At 37.5% G+C, this 27,846-nt stretch overlaps 1 protein-coding gene across 1 annotated transcript; it reads left to right on the top strand.

The window, feature by feature from the left end:
- The first annotated feature begins 574 nt into the window (after positions 1 to 574).
- On the top strand, positions 575 to 27,436 carry LOC140150680 (all-trans-retinol 13,14-reductase-like). The gene is made up of 10 exons (XM_072172757.1): positions 575 to 835; positions 6,466 to 6,648; positions 7,381 to 7,625; positions 9,293 to 9,494; positions 13,752 to 13,949; positions 15,487 to 15,606; positions 20,115 to 20,369; positions 23,418 to 23,584; positions 24,011 to 24,170; positions 25,272 to 27,436. Exons 1-10 carry the CDS (start codon positions 628 to 630, stop codon positions 25,400 to 25,402), a joined length of 1,869 nt encoding a protein of 622 aa, XP_072028858.1. The 5' UTR covers positions 575 to 627; the 3' UTR covers positions 25,403 to 27,436.
- Positions 27,437 to 27,846: the final 410 nt, after the last annotated feature.

Genomic DNA, 27,846 nt, shown 5'->3' on the forward strand with positions numbered 1-27,846 from the left:
TGAGTTAATAACCATAGGGGTATAAGATCCTGGGGCATGGGGGTGATGGTCCACACAATCCCCCCCCCAATGTTGACGCCTGTATGGGTTTCCAACCAAAATTAACCTCTATGGTCATTTTAAACTAAAAAGTGCCATTTTTTTGCACTTTTTTAATCGCGCAAATTAATTCCGGTTTGTACTATATTTCACCAGTTTAGCAAATATGGCAACTTTTGGGACTTCCAAGAATTTTTCTCCAACACCAATGTCAAAAAGAAATCTATGCCACTGTTATTGATGTATATTTTTGGTTTCTTTTTTAGGACATGAAGATTAGGGGGGGGGATCAAACAAATTTTAGACCATAAAGAGGGGGGATCAAACAAAATCCACCCTTTTTTAGGGGGGATTACAATTTTTTGACGTCTGAGGCTCCAACTTTTCCAACCCCACCCCAAAGTATTTCTGAACACTCCCCTTATTAATAGTCCTAATTTTTTTTCAACAAACAGCCTGGGAAAGACTGAATTCAAGTCTACAAAACTTGTCCTTGCATCAACTGCACGGGGATTTCTTGATTGACAGAAAACCTGTAATTGACCTTTTCCTGCGGTTGATGTTAATGGAGGTGGCTGCAGTTTTACCATGGCTTTCGCTAGCAAGCTTGTAACGTTCGTTGGGGCGAATTTCCCAACAATTGCTGTAATAGCTCTGATAGTTTTGCTTGTCATCATATTTGTCAAGTTATTGGGAGGCACCAAAAGTGGTCCCAATCCGTTTGCACACAATTCAATCAGAACTCCTGAGCCGCTGGTTACGGAGCTTGCAAAGCGAGACAAAGTTCTCAAACAAGGTAAGCTTAAATTCATTTCACGATTTTGCAGAGTACATACATGCACAGTAGATCTGGATCTGGAAAATTACTGGTCAACACTCCCAAGTGGAGCCAAACGATCACAATGATTCAGGGTTGTTGTGCGCTCTTGTTGTTGTTTAGTCGAACTTTTGGAGATGGTTGACCGTTCGTTGAGTACGGTACAAGAAATGTCTTGAAATTGTTACATTATTACTTATAGGTCCCTTGGGTAGGGACAGGCATAAAAATTTCAAATTAATTCTATTAACATGAATTGTTGCTTATTGGAAGAGAGAACTTCTCAGAAACAATTTGACACCAAAACCAATCTTCTACTGTATTGCGAAGTGAAGTTATGACGAAATTACTGTCGGAACATTGGGCCATTTTCTCTGATAAGACTTATACCATAGCATAGGAGTGCATGGGAGGACTTGATAATTTTTGTGCCCCCCTGTCAATTTTTTGTTTTCACTGTAATTTAATCTAATTTTTGTTGAATATTATGTATGTTATCATTTTCAACACATATCTGTGAAATTTTGTATGAAAATTCAAATTTTAAGGTGGTAAAAAAGTGATTTTTGTGCTAATTTTGGTCAAGTTTTGCCATTTTCCGGCCATTTTGGGCCCATTTTAGGCAAAAACAATGATTTTTCCCAAGCGATAACAAAAAAGTGCATTCTCTCAGCAAATAAGTAAACTGGAATTGTTATGTGGAAAGGATGAAAGTTTTTGTCAAACCATGTTTCCCTTTTGTCAGAAGATGAATTTTGGGTCAAAATAGAATTTTTTCCCAAAAATGCCCCTTTTTGACCCCTTTTTTGACCAAAACGGTGATTTTCACCAAGGCATATCTCACAGAAAAAATATTCAAAAGTGAAGTCAATGTTGCATTCTGCTTCCTAAAGCATTGAATCTGTTGTCAATGCAAACTAGAGCATCTGAAACAGATTAATTTTGGTTTTATTCATCATTTTCTCCAAAATGGTGTTTTCAGTGGCACAAAATGGCACAGATTTACAAGGGCTTTATTATCAAGTAAAATAAATAGCGCCCTCGCTCAGATGTGCCTGTCCCTACCTTGGGGCTGTCCGCAGGGGTTGTCTGCAGGAATTTCATGACTTTAGATTATGTTTACAATGTGGTACCGGTACATGTATTGTATGATGATCGGCTGTAATTCATACAGCAGAGCTGTCTAAAACATGTATGCCTTAACCATCCATAATCTAGGTATGAAAGGTGAATTCAAATTTGCCATCAAACTATACGTCGAACAACTGAATACATGCACAACGTACGGACCAATATATTTTTGTAAACATTTTAGGCCTATAACAAAATGTATTTTCGTACAATTGTACATTTTCGTACAATTGTACAACTATCGTTTCTACCCTATGACCTATAAAAGTTACCTGTTATCAAAGTGTCCACAAAAAACTGGTCATCGCAAGTATCTTTGATGCTGAAAAGTCACGATATTCACGCAGGGACAGGCCGAAAACCTTACCTCGATCGTAAAATCCAGCCCATGCATGTCATAAATAATTCATTATTGTATTGTGTAAATGTCACTGATTGTGTCGACGTACTGTATTGTTATTGCACCTGTTACAGCAGAAGTCATGCTGAATTTATACTCGATCGCTGGATCACCATGTGAATTCGCTTATTAAAAAAAAAAAACCTCTACGACCAGGTTGTTAAGCATCGAGCACGCTGACTGGCTTAGCAAATATCCAATTATTTTTGTAAACCAATCAGGTTAGACGTACTTTACTGGCGGGTCACATTAATTCATACCGTAAAAGGCCGTGATTGGCTAACCATTGCGATGAATGGTGTTTGCAACCAATCACAAAACGGGTTTCAAATAAATAAGGCGCCCATCGGAAATTTTGTGTGACGTCATGCGGGGACTCATGCCACGAGGTAGCCGGAGGCTTCGCTTTTCTGCTAGCTTTAAAAGCGAGTGAGTGGTATAAAGTCGGTTTCACAGCTGTGATTTATGGAGCATATCATAAAATCTCTGAGCACATACACAGCGGATTTGACAGATAAAAATGACATTTGCAATTCTGAGCAACGGGATTCCATGAAATTGAAGATTATGTAAGTTATTCTACAGGATCGGTAATAATTAACAGCTGGTCTGCAGTATTTGAAGTGCATATTGAAGTTTGTAAGTTTGTGACTTTGTACGTTATGTGCAATAGATATTACAGGAAGCTTAAATTGGCACGCTTTCCTGCAATTTGTCTGTCGCTTACGAAAGTTAAATGGGAGTTCAGGGCACGTCACACCGAGTGTGACGTGACCTCGCTGGGCATACCATCAAACCACATCATTTTATATCAAATTACAGCCCTTGAGTAAAGAAAGCCAAAACTGAAAACCGTTTTGTCATACTCATAGCACTTTCCGTAGCAAAGTTAATTTGCATCTTGTCAAAGATTGATTTTCATCAAAAAGATTCAGCTGCCTTTGGCCTTTGTAACAAAACAGCATTTCGGTGGTGTTTCTAGATCTGAAAACAGTGATAGTCTCATGATGATAGCAGCTTATTAATTATCTCATCACAAAAATAAATCATATATTTGGGTCAAGTGAAGTACGGTATACAATATATGTATAGACAACATATTTATGTAGGTTTCCTTGACCAATCTGTTCTTTTAAATTTCTATGTAAATATGCATTGTGTTTGGGCCCCGGTTTAGGCCAAACTGGCTGACTAGCAAATGTGTTAACTAAGGTTTGCATCTCATACCTACATAATCAATCATACAGCAGACTATTCTGGTAGAACCGATCAATATTTACTGATTTTACTCTTATTTTCCGCTCACACTATATGAGCTGTATAACCTCATTTCATGTTTGAAGTGTGACATTACAGCATCATCGATCGAAAAGTGTTGTCGCTGTCGTTCAACACATGCACACACGGTCAAATGTTGACGTTCATTATAGATGTAGTAACAAAAAATAAAAATTTCGAACGTTTGAGGATCTCATCAAGTTGTAGATACTTCCGTAGGGTGCCTCCAGGGTTTTATTTTGGCAAGTTTGGCATAGCCCTCGCATCAACTTATTTCAATCAATGTGTGTGTATTTTACATAACATGTGTTCGTACATGTAGCTAGTGTATGTAAGTATTTACAGACACAATCATGTGCATTGACATAATTTGTACGTTTTTCTTGTTAGACATGTTTCAGTAGACAATAGGACCCTACACTGTCTGGTGAAAGCATGGTTAACTCTGTCATCAAAAAGGTTTCTCTACCTCCATTCTCACAATCAAACTTTGCGCAAAAATCTTAGCTCTGCATTGATTCAGTGCCACATGGATTACTGTTGCCAGGGTTCGATTTAGAAAATAAAATTTACTTGCACAACTCTGGTTTTTTCCTCAAAATGGGCTGAATAACACAAAATTTTGCATGCACAGGCAAAATTCTACATGCACAGAGCCAAAGTTACATGCATTTGTGCATGTAAAACCCCTCTAAATCGAACCCTGGCTGTTGCACATCTTGGTATAGTGGCCTCACTCAGAACCACAAAAATAAACTGCAAATTACTCAAAATAAGGTTGCTCGACATCTTGAAACTTTCTCCCAGAGATCACATCAATTGGGCAACATGAGCTAAAACTTGTGAATCTCTTGAAATTTTGTGACAAAGTTATACAGATGCAAGGCTTAACCATGTCTTTAACATCTACCATTGTCAAGATGCATATTATCTTAATCAGTAGGGGCCTACCGTATTTCACTAGAACATAAAATGCTCACTCTTATGGAACCAGATCAAGTGAATCCAATTTCATTGTTCCTAGGGTAAAAGGTATTGCTTCAAACACAGAACTATAAGTACCGTAAAGTGGGGTGACTTTGGACAGTGGGGTGACTTTGGACACACATATTGGACAGGGTTGCTCAATTTAAATCAATAATTTTTTCTAAAACTAGTGCACCTGCAGCTGTAATGGCCATGTAGCTATTAGGGCACCAGCTGCATGATAGAGATACATTATACTGCTTGATCCCTGATGACCCTTTTTGACTTTATGACATGTTCCTGACTAACATTTGACCTCATATGACCTAAACCTTTGACCTCGGTTTGATTTTGTTCATGCTCCCGTAATATAAAGAATACTTTTAGCCAGAATGGGCGAAGTTTGAAATTTGACCCCCTCCGTAATGACCTTTGACCTCGGTCGACCTCGATTTTATTTCGCGCATTATATTCCCTTCCTATCAAGGATTCCACCCACCAAGTTTGGGCCCGATCGGACAAAGTTTGAAATTTTGACCTTTGACCTTGACCTCCGATGACCTTCAAAACTACCCGGTAAACAGCGCACGCCCGATACCCATCTATGTGTAAAATATCGGAACGATGCGTCGGAGCGTGGCGGAACGCATAGCCGGACACACAGACAACGGCTATTATTTTAGTAGTACTAGTGCACCTGCAGCTGTAATAGCCCTGTAGCTATAAGGGCACCATTTGCATGATAGAGATACTTTTTGACCCCAGATGTCCTTTGAACTCGGATGACCTCGATGTAATTTTGTCATGCTCCCTCATCAAGTTTAAGCACAATAGGGCAAAGTTTAAATTTAGCCCCTAGATGACCTGTGACCCCGGTTGACCTCAATTTTGTTGACCTCATCAAGTTTGTGCCCGATAGGACAAAGTTTGAAATCCATGACCTTTGACCTTTGACCTGGGATGACCTCCATATAATGTTTTTCATCCTCCCCTCATACGAAGGATTGCACCCACCAAGTTTGAGCCCGATCGGGCAAAGTTTGAAATTTGACCCCTCCGTAATGACCTTTGACCTCGGCTGACCTCGATTTTATTTTGTGCATATATTCCCCTTGTATCAAGGACCTTCTGCACTCACCGAGATCCACAACAAGCTATCTATCAGGCCACACTTGACCCCAATACATTTGTACATTGACCTTTGAAAATTTGGGTACAAAAACTCATACTCTGCAACTTGAGGTCAAATTTTGCACTATGATTGTTTAATTGAGGTTATTGAGCTATGCCATTGGGATGAGGCCATTGTAGTCATAGTAACTAAAGTATGGTATATGGCCTACAGTAGTAACTCTTACTCATACAAGCTGTAGCTATTCCTGAATGTGAAGGTCTGGTTTATGTAGTGGATGTTATCTTCTTTGTCCAGTGACTGTACCGGTACCGGTATGTTAACAAAAGGATTTACCGTGGTCAGTAATGATCTGTAAAGTATACTGAGGTCATGTGGATATGGATATATGATGCAACATATGTGACAGGATCAAGAGGAATGAGTTGCATGTCGGCAATTTTCAAATAGAAGCTTTTTGCATAATTTTTTGGCAGTTTACAAATGCTACATTTTGATGCAAACCCCATCAAAATTGGACATCTGGTTACCAAGTTATGAGCAATTTATCAATGGCTGAAACAATGTAAAACAAAAGAATTTGAACACTGTTTTTGCCAATATCTCAAAAAAAATATTAGCGACATCCGACTCATTCCCCTTGATCATGTCACATATTATCTATCAATTTTCATCATATTTGTACTGTTTATTTTTTTGCAGGTTTCAAAGCTAACAGCGTTCCAGATGGCTTAGATGCTATCGTCATCGGTAGTGGTATAGGCGGCCTCTCCGTAGCATCCATTCTATCCCGTGTCGGCAAAAAAGTACTAGTGCTAGAACAGCATGACCAAGCAGGAGGATGCTGTCATACATATATCGATAAGGGATTTGAATTTGATGTGGGTAAGTTTATACTGGCCTGGTTCAATATTTGAGCAAACAAATTATAATATGCAGACAAAGAAAAAGCAGGCTTTTTGGGTAAATTGTAATCCATTGTAAATCTTTCACATTGTATATAATGCTAGATTGTGATACAATTCTAGCAATTAGTAAGTTTTTAGTGAACAGCTCTTTTCAGGGCCATCAAAACTTTTTCATCGTAGTATACACTAGACAGGCGACACTCTTCAGTTAACGTCTCATGTCTCGTTCTTATGTACTTTGTCCTGAAGGCGGCAGCTACTCCTGACAAAAGTGAAAACTTGACACTTCCAAACTTGTCCAAGGGCAAACCTGCTAAAATCTTACTAATTGTTATGAACTCCCTTACTAATTGTTATGAGGGTTCCTTAGAGATGTTTTGGAGATTTGGGTCAAAGTTAACCTAGAACACCTACGGATCCTTGGGTATCAGTGTTAACAATTATTGGCTCTTCACAAATATTGGATGAAACATATTATTTTATAGGAAAGTACCAATAAACAAGTATATGAGTCAAAATAGACACTTATGCAAGAAAAGTGATATGTATGTAATCTATAGATCATATTCACAGGTCATATTGAGCTTGCAACTCATAAACCAAAGGTCTTGGCAGGTTTCACCATGGTTAGGCTGTGTATCAATTATGGTTTGTTGGGAGAAGTTGAAGTGATTTTGTTTGTACAGGTTTGTAACAAATTTTCCCACAGGAATCCATCTTATCGGGGAAATGGCTGGAAATACACTAACCAAGCTGTATATGGACCAACTGACCGATGGTCAACTGACCTGGGTTCCACTGGACGATAACTTTGACAATGTGGCTATTGGTAAAGCCGGTGAACATAAACATTATCCATTGATGGCCGGTAGCAGACAGATCTTTAGGGATGCTCTTGTGAAGCAATTCCCTGATGAAGAGAAGGCTATTGATCAGTATATGAAATTAATCAAGGCAAGTTGACTCATTGTTAATGTTCTTAGAATCTTCCTTCCAATACTTTGTACAACTAGAGTTAAAGAGTCCAAAATAATCAATTAGGGGTTCATTCATAGGATTGAGGGCATGATCGCTGTTTATGCCCGGTATGCGAGCGAGGCATAAACAACGATCATGCCCTCAATCCTATGAATGAACCCCGTTCATACATACCCAACATTCTTAGCAATTCAATACAGATGAAAATAATAAGGGTTTACAAGTTTAAATAACATTTCCATACCGTTTTCCTTCATAAATGGGAAGAAAATGAGTAGGCCTATTTGCAGGAAGCAGCTCGGCTCATGAGGTCAACGGCCGGGAGTCAACGCGTGATACGCGTCATCTTTTGCGCTCCGCGCGAGATGGGCGCGGTGACATGCGCATGTACGCAACACTAGCAAATCGTGGATCGTGTTAATTGGGTTCCAACGCTGCGTGACGCAGCTTGTTTATGCCCTGCGTACTGGTCATAAACGGTATTTATGACCAGCAAAAAAGGGCGCAAATCCAATCAGAAACGTCGTTATATCGTGAGTATGTATGAACACTTGTTATGGACTCAACACTTGAACTGTGTTGGATAGGCTCACCTTTTTTCCCAACATTTTTTTTTTTCAACAAAATTTTTGACCAAAACTCATTTTTAACCAGAAATTATGTTTGACCAAAAACCATGTTTTGACTTTAAAAAAATCATGTTTTTGACCAAAAACCATATTTTTGACCAAAAACCACATTTTTGACCAACAAATCACATTTTTGACCAAAACAAGATTCTGAACACATGATTGATAATGATAAAATTGGAAGGCGTTTTCACCCAAAACAATGACTGATGAGACTAAGAAAAATGAAAGAAAACATCATTAAAAACATATGTGCCAATTTTCAAAAAAATGACCAAAAATCACTATACGCCACTATGGAATACAGCCGACGAATTGAGATACCTATGAATACGACCTTCACGCACATTTTACACTGTAACTAAGAATACAATTTGCCGAGTTTACGGCTCATTCGTAGTGTCCACTCACATATATAGTAAGCCAAACTATTAGCAATGGGGTGATGATGGTGATGATGATGATAGTGGTGATAATGAATGATGGTCAGATGGTGGTGGTCTTGATGACAATGAGAAAAGAACAGTGAATCAAGTATGATATTCAATGAAATTTGTGGTTTTTAAAAATGAAATACTTCTGTAAGTTGATAGGGAGATGTTGCAGGTGCCAAATTGAATGTCTGCAGGCAGTGATTTATGTTCTATCCCAGCTGACTTGGTAAAAAATTTCAGTCTTGAATTCCTAGATTGAATCAGGCATGAGAATGTTCAGGCTTTTGCCTGAATTCAGCCTGTTTTGGGCCTTTAAAGGCCGAATTCACACACTTTTTCAGGCAGTTTAAAAAAAAAGCCATTCTCATGCCTGTTGATTGGTTCCTGTCAGATTTCGGAAGTCGGGTAATGATAATTATAATTACAGAAAGATACTATGATTGATAACATATGATATGACATCAGTATAGCTGTTTAAAAACATATTTATCACCAATTTCATGTCGGTATAAATGAACCTTCCCTTTTTGATAGTAGGCCGATACATTATATCAATTTTTATGTTAAATTTTCACTTCAGGATGCTGCTAAAACACTGAATAATGCAGTTGTGATCAAATTGCTCCCGGTTTCTGTTGTCAAGTTCCTAATCTCTACGGGCCTAATCAATCTTGTGACAAAGTGGTTCAATTACTCCAGTCGTACCCTTCAGGAGGTGGTGGATGGACTCACTGACAACGCACATCTCAAAGCGGTATTGTGCTACAGCTTTGGTGATTATGGTAAGTGTTTTTATCGCTCCCTTTGTCCATCTGGGGTTGCAAGTGCAATTTCTCGGAACTGGTAAGGCTTATAGTGATATGGGTGGGTGGCAATTGGTGGTCTTCAAATATTTTTGTTGCAAAATATGCTAATTTGGTAGTTCATATGCAAAATGTTTTTATTTTATTATTTTTTTGAGTGGAATTAGAATTTTTTCTTTAACCCTTTTTCCCAGCTACAAGTAAAATGATGTGTGTCAAGGAGGCATTGTGGTCGACACTTTGCTCCGAGAAGCTTACAGCACACTTTATAGAGCCTTTTATATAAAGCCTAAATAGATATAATTTGGGATATTTCACTACTGTATCAGTTCATTTATATTATAAATACAGTTTAGAAGTGTGAAGAAACTGTTTCAAAAACTTTTCAGGATGTCAAAATTCCGAAAGAAAAATATAATTCTGGAATTTCCAAAATTAGGGTCAATAGTCTTTTGTACATTAAAATTTTGGAGGTAGAGCAAATGAGCATTAATTGTGTAAAATATTCATGTATGTGTTTAAATGCATGTGTAGAGATGTCACTATGCCAGTATGATTATTTTTGTTGAAAAATGTTCATAAGACAGCGTTCAAGATTTGACTTACGTTTGGCGGACACGCGTGTGAAAAAAGTATTTAGGGGTGAAAAGAACCAAAATTCTTGAATGTTTATATGTTTCCAAGGGTAAAATGTCATCTAGTTTCAGATTTTGGCACTTAAAACTCCCTATCTTTTATAGATTTTGAGAAAAAAATCATTTTTTGGTCCGATTTTGGCCGAAAATGACCATTTTGGGGTGACAAAAATTTTGACTTGCAGATTTCCTGTGAGTATATGAACATGAAACAGGGCTGTCAACTCTCATGCATTGGCCGTGAGTCTCACGCATTGGGGCACTTTCTCACGGGCTCACGCCAAGGTAGTATAATCTCACGCCTAGGTAGTAAATCTCACGCAAAATGAGTAAAATCTCACGCATCGTCATGAATAATTTCATTCATCAATTTCACCTAACTTCATATGTTAGATAAGATTTAGATAAATTAATTGCCATCAAACATAATTATATATGTAGACTACTATATCTGTTCTCAATGTCAAATACCATGGTTCAACATTTATTTAATGATTAAGTAATACCAAATTGTGACGCAATCTGGTCCAATTTTTGTAGCTGTTCAGTATTGATTCACTTGTTGACAGTAGATCGTGTATCAAACAAAAATATCTGTGGTGTGATATTGTCTTATCATTTTGATCCAAAGAGATTAGAACCAAAGAGTACCAACTCGGACTTGCAATGGTAATGATATGGTAAATCCAACATGTTGGTCTGCCGTGCATGGACACCATAATAGTGTAAGGTGCCAGAAACAAATTTGTTCAATCTTTGGATCGACCGTCGAAGCTGCTTCGATGCTTGATATTAATGAACTATCAGATTCAGATTATTTTTTTTTAATTTTATTTATTTATTTTTTTATTTTTTTTTTTATTTTTTTATTTTTTATCAGCTAATTAATAAGAATTAACGCTAATTTTATATTGGACAATATCACAACAGGCACATATTACTATTTTATCACAATTAATAATAGTAAATTAATTGATTTCATAAATAATAAGGATCGACTAAGCATCGATGGTCGATCGAAAGATCGAACCAATTTGTTTTTATTGCCTAACAACGTCATTTATAGGCAAACTCCTTATCAATGTACATGTAGAACAATAATATGCATGTATTACACGCACAAAAGCAAACAAGCTCACATTTTAAATTGAAGTTTACAGAGTGCATGGCAAAATAATCTGGCAGTACGTACACTATTTTACTTGAAATCCATGAGCAACACACAAATATGGTGGAGTTGGTACTCTGCTTGTCTAATCTCTTTGTTTTAAATCAGAGAATCCACAGTGACAGGTCTACAGCAAACCTGGGAATAGTTGATCAAAGTCCACAATTATACAGTGCAGATCATGTAAACGTTGTTAGCTGTAGACTTTGATAAGCCTAAGTGGCGCACTCTTTGTTTTGTTCGAAATGTGTAATGTATGATGTTGGTGATCATACATGTATGGTCGTGTGTCCTGAACTCGCCACCCTTAGCGTTACATGACAAATATTATGAATTTTTACACCAACCGGGTTTCTAATTAGATTATCTCGACAATCATCAACCCTAAACTAGCAAAAGTATACATTTTTGGAAAGCTGAAGGAATAAGCAATTCAAATATATACATTTCAACTCATTATACAGGGTGACCTGCAAGTAATACAGGGTGAAATAAAAAAGATTTTGATAAAAAATGGGTCACTCAATGCATTGCTTATTACCAACTTAAAGTAATAAACTGGAAGTAAACAACATTCATTTGGTTAGAGGATATGGAGAGCCAACTGACTTTGGAAGAAACTGAAATCACAGCTGTTTGGTAATCTCGGAATATAGGGTGTCCCAAAGTATGTTAGATTTTTTTACAATTCAACATATTTTGAACCTAAACATTTTCCCCCTAACCCATACAGAAAAAATATGTCCATATTTAGATTCCTCGTCAAATTTCCCTTCAGAAAATCTATACTTAGACTATGATAGGATAAGTAATTAAAATTTTACAGTAACTTTTAGATTTTGAAGACATCTGCATTACTTACTACAGTGTTTAATATGACAACGGGTAGTTTTGTATGGAAAAGTTTGTATTTTCTAGACTAAACCAATCATACGAGGGGGTATCAAAAAGTTTTAGAAATCGCCCAGAAGTGAAAGAGCTATATCAATGAAATTTTGCCAGTGCAATCACTGGTCCTTATGTACACTATGGTGAAAAAATGGTCTCATAAGTATGTTTACTTTTTTTACAGGAGCTAGATGTCACTACCTGCCTATGTAACCGCATAACCAGCAAAATGGAGAAAATTGAGGCATGCAGCATGATTAAGTTCCATTTGAAGGGTTACAGTGCCCAGAAAATCTGTGATGAAATAAAAATTCCTTTTCCAAAAAGTGACAGTGACATATCACAATCACTACCGAAAATAACTTTCATTTCATCATCAATTTTCTAGGCACTGCAACCCTTCAAAAGCAGGATCTTAATAATGCTGCTTGCCTCAATTTTCTCAATCTTGCAGTTTATGCGCAGTAACTGGGGCAGCGGGTTATTGGCATCTAGTGCCACCTGTAAAAAAGTAAACATACCTATGAGACCATTTTGGACCATAATGTACATAAGGACCAGTGATTGCACTGACAAAATTTCATTGATGTAGCTCTTTCACTTCTGGGCGATTTCTAAAACTTTTTGATACCCCCTCGTAAATGATTAAAAACAATTAGTAGAATTGATTAGCTGTAAGGCCATGAGTCTTTTAGATGCTAAATAGAGTCCAAATCCAATTTACAGCCTTTACAGAAGCAGATTACGCGCTAAAAATACCAATCCCATAGAGTTTGTGTGTACCACATCCCCACCACCACATCCCCCACCACCGCCACCCTGCCCATTCTGAATTCTATGAAGCACAGTGTTAGTATTAAAAAAGTACAAGTATTTCTTTTTACAGGGTTGAATGTGCATTTTATTTAGCAATAAATTGATACCACAAGCATGACAATAACTTCTTGCTTGACAGAGATATCATCATTTGTTTTGAGTCGACTTTGGCAAAATGTAACGTCACCACCTTTTTTTGGTGGCGAGCTCAAGACACACGACCGTATAGCAAAATGTAAAAATTATGGGGTCTTTGAGTGAGAGATGGACTGTTTGAATTTAAATTTGGGGGACATTGGGTGAACACATGACCTTTTTTTTTTTTAATGGGATCATTTTGTGAGGGCCAAAATAGTCCCACAGAAGCCTTGAACATTAGATTTTTAGCTCTACATTGAAGTGGCTTTAAATTGCTTTGTTATTTCAAAATAAGTGATAAATGAAAGTTGCATAAAAAAGGCTTCACAATACACAGACAGTGCGACTTATCCTATATTTTGACAATTTTGCAGTCCATGCTTCCGGGCAAAAAAATCCCCTATCCGTGATATTTGGGAACGATCACGGTAACCAACTTTTTGTGTGTGTGTGGGGGGGTCCAAACCAAACTTGAGCATCATTATCTATATAGGTACGTACATGTAGGATTAGAGTTGGGGCTGATGCACTAACTACCTAAAATTGCTCCATATTTAATAATAATCAAATCCAATTTTTGTTTTAACACAGGTACAATGCCAGATGAGACCAGTTTCTGTATGCATGCATTACTTATAAACCACTATGTGCATGGTGCCTATTACCCTCGCGGTGGTGCTAGTGAAATTGCCTTCCATATCATACCAACCATTGAACGGTCCGGCGGACGTGTACTGGTGAGAGCACCTGTCAAGGAGATCCTGTTGGACAGTGAAGGAAAAGCATGCGGTAAGTTTGATGTAGTAAAGGTGGTGCTCAAGTTGATTGTCTTACGCTATGGATCGGCCCTCATGAATATGCAAGGATTCACAGCATACAGTGCACGGGGACTTTGACTGAACACTGGAAAATAGTCTGTGTTAGTCTAACACCCAAGACACCCATCGCATCATTCCAATACAAACTGCACAACACAAGCGTCGTGCAAGCCAGTGATCTTCTTCCAATACAAACCGTGCAATGTAGTGTAAGACACGTTAGGCCATGTACACGCTGGTGATCTACGATCACATAAAAGTGGTCAGCCATCTTGTTGTCATGACCATTGATCAGCCAATCAGCGTGATTGTGTATCGCCTGTGTGTTCATGCTCGTGTATGCGATACACACAGCCCAGACCATGGAATAAAAAAAAAAAACTTTAGTCATGGTAGAGTGCATGACCATTGTAAATGCAGTATAATGTAATAGCTGCCTTATGTAAAACACCTATTGTTTGCAGCACAACCCGCTCAGTGTAAATTGTTGATGTTCTGTATTACTTTCCTGATGGCCACTAAGCTAACCCAAGATATCATCTTTACATGTTGTTGTTGTACTTCATTTGTTATTGATCAAAAGTAAGTACATTTATTGAAATATTCCTTATGGCAGCTATTACATTCTGCTGTACTTAGGATGGACTTACACTCTGCCCATACAGTGAAATTGCCTTTCATATCATACCCATCATTTTAAAAGATTTCTCTTTTACAGTTTCAAAAACATATTGACTTCTCAAAAACGGTTGAGTTGGTATAAAAATATTGCATCATAACATATTGTTAGGGTTAGTCTGTTTAAGAATAAGAATGAAAGTGTTGATTTAAGACCCAACCATTAATCTGTTGCCTGAATATAACACATACAGTAGACAGGCCTGCCCTTTTTCAGTTTTGGCCTTGGTGACCCAGATGTTTGTCAGCTTCAATGCATTGTTCATCAGTTGTTGGCCTTTAATTGGTGCCCTTATTTGGCTTTGAAAATGGGTGCCCCCCCCAAAAAAAAAAAATTAAATTCAAGGCCTGAAGGTATATAAGTGGGACAACAAGGCTGGATGCTGAGTTCAGTTGTTAGGGCTCATATTGAAATACCCTACCACGCTTTCACACAGAAAGAAGACAGGATTCCCCTCGCTAAGTGTGCACCTCAGGAAAGCTCGGTCATAAAACGGATGGATTATATGCGTCAGTGATACACCCTGCCTTTTGAAGTGGTCTGGTGACAAGGATTATAATAAAAGTTTATCGCACAACCCAGGAAAGCGCTCCTAATTTAAGTGGCTAATTGCAGTGTTATAATCACACAGGATTTTAATAAAAGAAGGCTAGCACAGGAAAGCTGCAGGATGGCGCACACCTTCCTGTGTAAGGGAATTCCAATATGAGCCCTTACATGGTTTGGTCTCTAAACATTACTCTTATTCTCCAAATATTGTGTATTTGTATAATTCTTCCATGATAATTTGCACTAATTTTTAGACCATACATTTTGATATCTATTTCAGGAGTACGAGTAAAGAAAACCAGTGGTGATGTGGACATCCATGCTCCACTCATAATCTCTAACGCAGGCATAGCCAACACCTTTGGGAATTTACTACCAAAACAGATCACAAGCAAATTTGGTAAGAGTCTGTCAGTAGATGTAGCAGCAGTCAACAAAGATATTACATGTTAAGGATGATGTGTGCATGTGTCTAATATTTATAATATAAAATTGAACAATATCTCGGATTGATTTTTAAAATTAAATTAAGTTGGTGGTTCATCAAAGTAGTTTGACTCAATAGTCAACCATTTTGAAGCAAATAGGAGAGCTCTGTGATTTCTGTATCTGTTTTGATTTGTTTCTTTTTTTAAAACATTTACTAAAAGTTGACAGTTTGTACACAGATTTTTTCAATGATTTGCTTTGGGTTTTTTTCTTATGACTAATTTACAGAAAAGAAGAAAAGTAAGTTGATAAAATTGTTGTCATTTTCTAATTTGCTATTCATATTTAAATGTACATATCACAGCAAAATAATTCAAAAGCAGCAATTACTCAGCATGCAGACACAAATGTGATGCGATCAAGCAAAATCATTCGGAACACAGAAATATTGATTTTGAGATATAGCCAAACAAAGGAAATATTTCCTTTTCTTTTGGAAACTCTTTGATTGCTCATATCTCTGGAACTGGTTGTTCAATTACAATGGGGTTTTCTGCAAAATCCATGCTGTTTACTATCCTATAAGATACTGAAAATTTTATATTTCAGAGTTCCAACTGATTTTGCTTGATCGCATCACAAATATGAACAGGAACATACAGCATTCTATAGTGTGTTCGGCTTATAATTGGCAAAAATGAAGTGCGCTCCAGCCATGCATTATGTAAGACAGCTAGCATGAGTGCAAGTCTCCTTTTTTATGCCAACTATACATGTAAGCCGTACAAACTAGGCCTGGCATTTTCGGGTAATTTTGTACCCGGGTACCCGCCACTGCAATTTTTCGGCGGGTACCCGGCACCTGAACTGCCAACAAAAAAAAAAATATATTTTTTTTTTTTTAAATTTTTTAAAGTTTTTATTTTTTCGGTTTTAGTAGTGTCTCTGGACCTAGACCTAAATGCCAAGATCATTCATGGTAAACAAAAAAAAAAATAAAAAAATTTCAAGATATTTTGTTATTTTTTATATGAAAATTGATAATTTGTATTCATGTCATAGTCTATTAATGATTTCAAAATGTATTGAATTTGAATGCATTTTGAAATCATTAATAGACTATGACATGAATACAAATTATCAATTTTCATATTAAAAATAACAAAATATCTTGAATTTTTTTTTTTTTTTTTTTAGGTCAACCATGAATGATCCTAGCATTTAGGTCTATAGGTCCAGGGACACTACAAACCTAAAAAAAAAAACTTTTTTTTAATTCTCGGTACCGGGAGGGTATTTCCTACCGGTAATGTAATCTTAGGCGGTACCCGTTTACCCGACCGAAAATGCCAGCCTTAGTACAAACTTTTTATAGGTACAGCTATTATTAGGTCACTTTGGGTCTTATTACTTGCAGGGTATGTTTAATAGCACTCACATGTTCCCGAAGTTTGGTGTTCCACGCCACACACCCCTACCAAGCAAAATTTAAGTTGAGTGCCCCCACATGTGTGACCATCCACATGGGCTGTAATGATGTGATGGCAGAGCTTGTTTTTTAGATAATTGTCCATAAACTTCTCAAAAGCAATAGAAAATAAAGAATTTTGCAAACAAGCAGCAGGGACATGTAATATATTATTGTAAAGCTTTAATAATTTGAAGAGAGATTTTTCTTAAATTTTTCCAATTAACAATTTAACATCTCGGCAAGTCTACCAAGGGACTGGTGTCAATATCATGTCCTGGCGCACACAAGCACATCCTATGCCACGATTAGCAATACTATTCTGTAGTGGGAAAAAAAACCAATCCCACTGATGATCCAAGTGGTATTAAAATCAAGGCAATCATTGGTTTTATTGCTTGCTAAATGCAGTCAGTTTTACATTGTAGTTTAGTTCATGCTCAGTGCAAAAAGCTTTTAGCAGAAGAGGGCATTCACAATTTTGCCATTTTCATAGTCTATGTTGAATCCCCCTTTCAGATAGGTACAAAAGAATGTTGCCATTTTGATCATAATTTTAACCAGTGGGAAATGTTTACACTGGGTTTCAGAGAAGAACGGCAGTCCCTTGCTCAGATTGACGCGATTGAAGCACCTATATCTACGCCGACCAACGATTTGAACGCATAATCGGCCAATCAGATTATCAGTCTGTTGCTATGATTGTCAGACGATTGATTCAGCCAATCAGAACCCCACTTCTGTGTTTATGCTCTGCACGCTCTCAAAATGTAAACAAGTCCGTTCTTCTTTGACAAAAACTTCAAATGTATTCTTGCATGTTGTTTTTATTATTAGAATTGTTTTGACCCCATACTTAAGCTTTATACATTCAAGAGAAAACACTAAAAAATGTGAACAACCCCTTAAAATTGATAAAAACTTTATGAATAAACAAACAATGGTTATTTTGTATGTAACAAGCTTATGCTTTTTAATGTAAACCTTAAAACTATATCCTTCTGGAATGTGAAAAGTTATTTTCAATCTAGACTGCTTATCTTCCTATGCTGTACATGGTTCGAAACATATATGACCTATTTCCAAGAATGAGTGTAAATTTGCAAGTTGGTGGTTTTGAAGCCTTCCAATTGTTGTGAGTTGCTGTTCTTTTGTTTGAAGACACCTGTATATAGTCAGTGGTAGGTCATTGTTGTGAATGGGAATGTAATATGCTGTACTCAGTGTTCATATCAGTACCACTCCAATACAGGTGTCTTCAAGCAAAGAACATATGAACAGTTGGAATGTCTCAAAACTCCCCCAACTTGTGACTTTACGCTCATTTTGTGGGAGTAGGTCACATATGTTAATCCAACATCATGTTACATCAAATTTTGCCTTTGCTTCGTAAAAATTCTTTGTTTCTTACATGTTTGTCACTTGGCATGGTTATGTATGGGGCTTGTGCATTAGACACATCATCTCAGTACGCTTGCATTATTTTATACAATTTCACTCCCGTCAAGTGATACGTTTTTATTTATCCTACAATTAATTTATTTTTCTGGCTTGGCAAACCAACTAGTTGATCCTATGGGTTGTTTTACCCTTAACAGCTTACAAGCTCCTATTTTAAAATTATTTTATTAGTGACATTTTGTTGTTGTATATCTTAAAACTGATGCGGAGGATAAATAATCCTGCATTCTACCTGGGAGAATCATATCATTGACGATATATTGGAGTAAGGTCTATTCGCCCTTTTCACGGATCCGCCATCTTGATACCAAAACAAGGCTCTCCCTGCAATGCATGCGCAAAAGTGCATTTTTGTTTCCCTCGCTTTTCTAGCAATGCATCAGAAGTTTTTTACAAAGCGTATGTGGCAATTAAAGTACACGTTTGACAGGCATACATACATGCATTACGCACTTTACAGGTAGAACTTGTTTTGAGATGACTGCGATCAGCGAATTGCTTTAGAGGTGTTATGATTAATCGGGTTATTCCAGTTGAAATGGAAGGCATAACCTTTATTCATACACTCCTAGATAGTGAGAACCAATCAGAGTAACTAGTAAATCACTAGCCATGCATAAATATTGTGTATAATTGCACTCCGCGTAGTACGCGCAGTGCTTTTGGACATGTTAATTTTTCTTGCGGGTGGATGCATTTATATTTGTTTGCATTTTCCAACATTTTTAGCGACAATTTTTTTATGAAAATTGCAAAAATCACTGCAATATTTAGTCGTGTATGAAATAGGTTAATAAATGCGTATCACTTGTTGCTTGAGATATTGTACAAAATAATGCACCTGTACTGAGATGTTGATGCGTCTAATGCACTCCCCCCTTCGGGGCTCTTGCATTAAACGCATCAACATCTCAGTACGCGTGCATTATTTTGTACAATTTCACTCCCAACAAGTGGTGTGCGTTTACCTATAAATAATCTCCACACAGGGAGTGTGACTTGCAATGGGGTTACCTGTGAAATGTTGACTCCATTTGAAAACTACACCCTCAGTGATGGAATTTAAGGTCATGTCTTACATTGGGGGTGTAGGGATATCAACTAGAATAGCCCATTGACGAATTCTATTAACTCCACCAAACATAATACCTCCATTGTAGCATAGCCATGATTTTTTTTTTTGATGGGGGCAGGAGGGGAGAATTTGATGATGAAAATGGACAAAAATAGGCAAAATGGGCTAAAAAGTACAATAAAGGCCTAAATTCCCCCAAAGAAGGGGCAAGATTTCTAATAGAGGTAGTTGCCCCCTGGCTATGCCACTATTTGGAGGGCATAAAAATGTCGGGTTTATAAACCAAATTCCGTTGAGTTTTATCCAGATTTCTGCACTTTATTTTAATTTCAACCCATTTTCTGCATTACTTATCCAATTTTTTTTACACACTTTATCCCAAGGAAGAAATTCTGTTCCCCGTTTCAGGCAATGGTATAGGCCCAATGACCTATAACCTCTTAACCTATTACATGTATAACCATTTCTATTACAGGCGAATGGCAAAGCAAATACAAGGGTGCTCGTCATGGCGTAGGCTCCATGAATCTCTTTGTAGGTCTTCGAGGTACCAAAGAAGAACTGAATCTCCCTGCTAACCAACTATGGGCCTATACCGGTCCCGACTATAATAAGGCAGTACGTGAATACATGGCCAAGAGCAGGGAGGACTGCTTTAATGAGGATATCCCGCTGCTGTTCATCAGTTTTCCATCAGCGAAGGATCCTACTTATAATGAGAGATTTCCAGGTAAAATTCATTCCATTTGAAATCCACACACCCCCTGTGGATGATTTAGCTAAAGCCTTCCACAGAGGGAGTATAGGTTTCAAATATAATAGTAGGCATGTCCACTAAAAATTGAAGTACTTTTAAATTGATTCAGACCTAACTTATTGGCTGGGAATTGATGAAAGAAACATGTTGGCATTTAAATAATTTTAATCGGACGTTTCATTCCAGAGATACGGCCTTTCCAGTGTCACGGTTTTATATAGGGCTGCTAGAACATGTTAAAAAGTTAAAAGTCCAAAATGGAATACTAATAACAGAAAATACAATTTTAAGGTGCTTTTTCTTAATGTATTTATTAACTAGCGTTATCTTGAACATTATATTTGCTTTTAACCATATGAAAATAAGATCATCCTGAAAATTTAAACGATTTTGTTGACATACAACAAAAAGATAACACCTCAAAACCCATGGTTTGTTTGGTGGAACCTCAAGTATGATCATAGCTGGCTGCCATGGAAAATATCTCCATAGAGGAGCTGAACAATAAGTGCCTTTTTCAAATGAATAGGGGCAGTCTTAAACATTGTTCAATCTTTTAAGGTCAGCACATTTTATCTTCAAAAATGATTATATTTCATCATGATATAAGTTTGGTAACATTAATTACTACCAATTTTGAGAAATTTGCTCCAACTCAAAGGTTATCTGTACCACATTGAGCAATATACTGTGTGTGCATGGAAGCCATGATGTAGCGTATCTAAAATGGACATGGTGGTCAGGAATGCATAATTTGAGATGGGTTTCGGCAGGCTTAAACATTCTTTAATTTCATAACATCCTGTACATTTTGTCTTCAAAAATAGTTAAATTTTACGAGTATGTAAGTTTGCTTGTCTGAATCAATCCAAATTCGGAGATAATTACGTTTCAACACCTGATGCACAGAATGGTGTCACTTCAACCTGTAGTAGTTCTCATCTCATTAAATTTTTCTTTAAAAAAAGTTGATCTCTTCATAAAGGAAGGTCCTCTCTATTCACTGACAAATCAGGAAAGTTTGTTTAATGTTTTCTGGTGGAATCAGGAATTTCTTGAAACACCCTGATATAGGCCTACATTTGGATCACAACAAGTATGTACGCCACCGCCCATTTAACAGGCCTGGGATTTTCTGTATCGATCAGTTTCTCCATAGACAATACATGTGTGAGTGCACGCACACAGTAAATAGGAAATCGTTCTAGTGGCAACTATATTGACTGTGGGCATCCCTAATAATAGACAATTGGGTAACTTCCATTTAAAATACTCATTGCAGTTGTGGAAGATATAGGAAAAGCCATATACAGAAGGGAGTATAGGTTTGAAAATAATAAACCCCAGTTAATTACATTTGAAAAATATACTCCCTCTGTGGAAGACTGTTCTTAAATCTTCCACAGAGGTATGGCAGATTTCAAGTGCAAAAATAGCCCAATAAAAAACAATTCTATTACTCTTACGACCCATTATTCAAAATCGCGCACTCTGATTTGTTAAAACACGTCACGTGAGAGCCCATTATTCTGCAATAATGGGTCGAAAGCGCCAGTAACACATTCTACGCACAGCATCACGCTTAGTTACTGCGTGCAATATTTCCGCGATCACGCACGGTCACTTCGCGTCACTGCACGCTCCACCTTGAAGTAAACAACTTAAAATATTTGTGCCAAAAAATGATATTTTCTCTTAAAATCGCCCTATTTTCTGGTAATAGAATAGAAATAAAGGGTGCAGCATTATCCTTTACGCAAATAATGTGTCCTCGGCAGTAAAAGCGTTTAAATAATGGGTTCGGCTGCGCCTCACCCATTATTTACGCTTTTACTGCCTCGACACATTATTTGGGTGTAAAGGATAATGCATTACCCTTTATTTCTTAAATATAAGGCTATAATTAAAGACAGAGATAAAAAGAATTTATCGCGTCTGATGTCACTGTCAATTACTGTCCTTGATTGGTTTACACAGGTTAATCAGCACGTAAAAGGAAGACCGATCTATCTGGTGCTGATCGGAGAAAAGGAATAGCAGCAAATGGCGAAAAATTACATACTTTTACAAGGCAAAAAGCAGCTTTTCTAGGCATTGTGGACATGGTGTCTTCGGTTATGAAAGTTTCCTACTGTAAAGACCTAACTTTTGAGATGGTTTGCATGTCGAAAGGTGCAAAATTAACAATAAGGCACCCCGTTATAAATCCGCGTTCAACAAGTCATCATCGCGACACTTGTAAACAAACCGTGCTCGAGTTTGATTGACAGATGACGTCAGACGCGATAAATTCTCTTTATCTTTAATTTGTCTTTCATTATACCAATATTCAATTTAAGGAAGAGCACAAAAGATTGATGATGTCCTATAAACGAAAGCTTCATCAGGGAAGGAGGGTCCATTATGTCTCTCAAAGTCCAATGCTCTTATAAAGCATCAATGTTAATTTGACCCATTTCTGATTATGTTATAGTCAGGGTGGTAGGGGTCGACTATGAAGCAAAGGCTGTTATATATTCAGTGGCTTAGAGTCATAGGGGCATGCACCCCAATTGGCCCCAATTTAGAAAATCCCATAGGAAAATTACAGAAAAATGGATTGTGCCACCCAATCAGGCCTGGTGCCACCAATCATGTTCGATGCCCCCTTCACCCATAGGATGACTCTCATGATACACCCACCAAACTGAGTTCTACTTCCATAAAAAAGAATGCTTATAGGTTTTACCCCATAGACATTGTGTGTGTTGATGCCTCAACACCCTTCTCACTTAAGTGGAACTGGTGGGTATTTCAAGTAAATAGGCAATAGTTGGGGGGTGGGGTGTGGGTTCACCACTCCTCCTTAAGCTGGTTATCCATTTATGCTCAGGGGTCAAGAGAGAGACAATAATATGAGGCTACTTGACTTGTCTAAGGGCACAACATGATAGCGCCACCACCGGGGGTCAAACTCGCAATCCTTTCATTACAAGTTTACAAGATTGAATGATGTTTATTGTTTGCATTCCATTATAATAGGCAAATCAGCATGTACTGTGGTCACTTTGGGCAACTGGGATTGGTTTGCTGAATGGGAGGATGAACGAGTGATGAAACGTGGTGACGACTATGAATCATTCAAGGACATTATGGCTAAGAAAGCGTGGGAGCAGGTGTGCGGCTACTTTCCTCAAGTTAAGGATAGGGTAAGTTGACTTTGATTTGCTCAACGGTGCCGTCAATAACAATGCACTTTGAGTTGAAGTTTGCCTGGCGCATAGCAAAATTATTCAGAGTACTCGCCATGAGCGACACACAAATATGATGGCGGAGTTGGTACTCTTTGGTTCTACCTCAGTGATAAGAGCACATATCTGTGAATCAATCAATCAATCAATCAAATTGATTTATTTTCCATCAAAAATGAACAACAAAATACAATATTGTAAAAAATACAACACAATGGAGAATGTACAGCGATAAGCAGAGCCTGTAAATGTTGCACCCCCTGAATTAAATTACACAATTAAAGGTGGATATATTTGACTGCTTCCTAGTAGGAGGAGCAAAGATTTTCAGACTCAGAAGTACTGAATATCCCTTTAAAATGTATTCCTTTGATTGCTTCCTAGGTGGAGTATTTTGAAGCGGCAACTCCAGTGACCAACAAGTTCTACATAGGGGCAATGAAAGGAGAGATGTATGGTCTTGATCATAACAAAGAGAGATTCCAAGCTAAACTATGGAGTCGTATGAGGCCGGAAACCAATATACCAAACCTGTATCTTACTGGTAAGTGTGGTATAAAACACATTATTTTGTAAAATATTTAATGTTTTTGATATCAAAAGTGCAACTATTCAGATGGATTTAACATGACATAATCCCATGTTGATTAGCAGTATCAATATAAATTGGAGGGGGCTTGTAATGCTTCGCTCTATATCGTTCTCCTATTATCTGTTCTAACTTTGATGACACTTCTTTCACTTTTAAGGAGGTTTTAGAGTAGTTTTTTTAAATGAGACAGCTGCCCTGTTCAATTCTTAGCAAATCAATGCTGTATTGCATGTTTATTTGCTCCATTTACACATACAAATCATCTGTGACAGTGAATGGAATTTGTCTAGCGTGGTGTCACGAGGTATCGCTGTAGCTGGAACGTATTATAGTATTATGATGCATAGACAAGGTGATGGGGAGGGGTCTCCCATGCTGCAAAATTGCTTCCCAACTCCTACCCCCACTTATCATTCTTTCCCCATTTTGGCACCACAGCTTATTCCCTCCCCATTTTTCAAGATTTCCCCCACCCAAAAAAAAAATTATACAACTTATTGCAGCATTTGTTAAGTGAACGTTGTTTTGATACATGTTCTTCCATCTGCCCCATCCCCAAATTCTGTCTGCCATTGGGCGATTCCAATTGAAATCCATACACCCTCTATGGAAGACATGACCTTAATCTCCCACACAGGGGTGTACATTTCAAATGGGGTTACCTGTATGTATGGTATTTGCCCTGTGTGTAATATAAAGGTCATGTATGGATTTCAACTGGAATGGCCTATTTTAAGCTAAGTAGATACGCATCCTGCACAAGAACAAAGGCGTCCGTCTAGAGATCGGAAGGTTGTGGGTTCGATTCCCATGCCGGCACATTCGATCCCTTGCTTTTTTTTCAAGTAGGGTTGTGTGCCGGTCGGGAATTGTGTTCATTTGTTGTCATGTTTAATTGTAACACTTTGGGTTGAAAAACTGTTCATTCTTTCCTATTTTAAGCTGTGAATGCGGCCTAGTGCCTCACACCCTTTTCCCAAGGTCTATCAATTTTCAAATCATAATAGTTAGCAACACTTCCTTATGTTACACTTTCTACTCTTTCTTTTTCAGGTCAAGACATAATGACTTGTGGAATGACAGGTGCCATGTTTGGCGGTCTCATCTGTGCCTGTAAACTTCTTAATCGCAACGTGATGGGGGATCTAGCCAACCTGCGCAAGAAGATGAAGAAATCCAAGTAGATAGATAGGGCAGTGAAAACAGTATCCAGGGGGTGAAGGGAAAATTATGAATCAAATGTGATCCAAGGCCAGTAATAGTCAGAAAACGTAGGATTTAATACACAACTATCAGCAATATCCATATTCAATATGCCTTATTTTGGCAAGCAAAATTGCATGTGGCCACAGCCATATCATTTACTTGTATTGATACACAAAAAGGGAAAAAATGAGTATATAGGTTTTTTTTGTCTTTCAATATTAATTGATTTGATTGATTGTAAAAAATTAATTTTAGCAATTATCAATAAAGATTGATAACTGGTATAAAGAAATTAAAAATGTTTGTCCTGAATCGCTGTTAGACCAAGTTGTGAAGAACGGTCCTGAATTGTCCATACACGGATGCATGTAAATTTTACTGCATATATATATATGTGACCAGCTCCAACAAAACCCGGAACAAGTTGCCAGGCATGTTTTTGAGTTATAGGCCTGTAAAGATGACATTTCCATAAAAAAAAGCGACTTGTTCCTGGTTTTGTCAAAACGAGTCACATATATTGAGGATGAATGTCAAGCTTATTGACATCTATGAGCGTGATGCAAGTTATTTTAAAGAGTACATGCTTTTGAGATATATCAGGATTTTGATTTTGAATCTGCAGTTTGCATCTGTGATAGTCTCCAAGAATTAATTTGATTGGTTACAAATTCCTCGTGTATTATAGCGACAATTTAAACTTAAATTCCTTCAACCTTACTGGTCATTCTTACTATCGTCGTTGGGCAGGAAAAACCTCCTATGTGTCATTTGCCCCTGAACATGTTTCACCCAAAACCTCCTATGTAACCGGTTGGCAGTTTTGTTTTAAACATGTTCAGGGGCCACAAGCACATAGGCAGGTTTTGCCTGTTCAACGACGATAGTAAGAATGACCAGTAAGATTGAAAGAATTTAAGTTTAAATTGTTGATAGCTGTATTTTGATTGGTTACTCAAATTATTGTATCATGTAACTAACCATTCACAGGTACTGTAAGAAAGGCATTGGTGTCCATTTATTACTCCTGGGGTCCATTTCACTAAACTTTTAACTCTTTGTAACTTGAGTAACCGTTCATAAAGTTACGAATACCCAATACTAGACGTAACTTTGGACAAAGGGTGCCGGTAGTAAATCCCTATTACTTCTGAAGGGTACGGTTCGTAAGTAAGTTTAGTGAAATGGAACTTTCTACTTGTCGTAAGTACGTTACAAACAATTTTTAGACTTACGAAGTTTTGTAAAGTTTAGTGAAATGGACCCATGGGGCATCTCAAGAAGAGTTGAGCCAATTGTACATCTAGTAAAGAAAGACTTCTGAGAGGTTTATAAATTATTTTTTTGTCTGATGCTAGACCTGTTGAAACCTGCATGAAGAGTAGAAGTTGCAATAATTAAATCCAGGGGGGTGTCGCTCATTGTTTGATCTATGCACCCGCATCCAAAAACATACCTAAAAAAGGTGTTGTTTTCATCATAGGGTTGCGTTGCCATCTTTTTGCAAAAAGGGGTGTTTTGAGAAGGCATCGCAATTGAGAGGAGGTACCTTCAGAAGAGCCAAAAGCCTTGATGTGTAGAGTTGGTTATTTTGCTAGTTAACTGGAAAGTATTAAGTGAATGGTGAAATTAGGGATTCAATCATGTTTCACCGTTGTTCATCACCAATTAACAACGATGCGTCCGCGTCGTCTGAGTGGTTTACTTCGCGAGGGCAGCTTTAGCTGCCCGAGCGAAGTAAACCATGCAGACGCGCCGGACGTGAGTTGTTAATCGGTGATGAAAAACGATGAAACATGATTGAATCCTTTCAACTAACGAAACAAGGTAAAGATGTCTAATTCACATGATTCTTTCATTCGGAATGTCCATTTGTCATTGCCACTCAACCTTACAAGATGATCGCGGTGTTTCTCTGTTGATATCGGCAAAAACTAAAGAATAAAGCGGTAATATTTAGCTGCTATAACAGAGTTCATGTTTACGCATACGTTCTCCAGGCATGACGAATTTTACGCGTTCATGCGTAGAAGCGCTGCACGCGTAACCTTGCGTTCACGTATAAGCTACTGGACTGTGGATTCATCACGGATTAACAACGCTTGACTCCTGTACAAAGGTATAGGAAGAGTTGTTGAATCAGCCTAATTTAATGTTCTGTGTAAGAAAATTAGTTTTTTAGTGTGTTTTTTTTTGGTCTTCCCATAGTTTCTCTTCATTTTCTGCAGGAGATATTGAAAGTTAAGAAGAAAAGACTGTTATAGCTAATTAGCTATACACCATTTTAAGGGTATCTTTTGCATGTATTAAACCTTTTAGGGATACATTACATGTGACATGCCATCTGGATGTATTTCAGAGGTTGTTGGGCACTGATGAGTAACACTTTTGTGTGAGAGATACCCACATCCAGAATTGAATC

Source organism: Amphiura filiformis, chromosome 4, assembly GCF_039555335.1.
Source record: "Amphiura filiformis chromosome 4, Afil_fr2py, whole genome shotgun sequence".
NCBI classification, from domain to species: Eukaryota; Metazoa; Echinodermata; class Ophiuroidea; order Amphilepidida; family Amphiuridae; genus Amphiura; species Amphiura filiformis.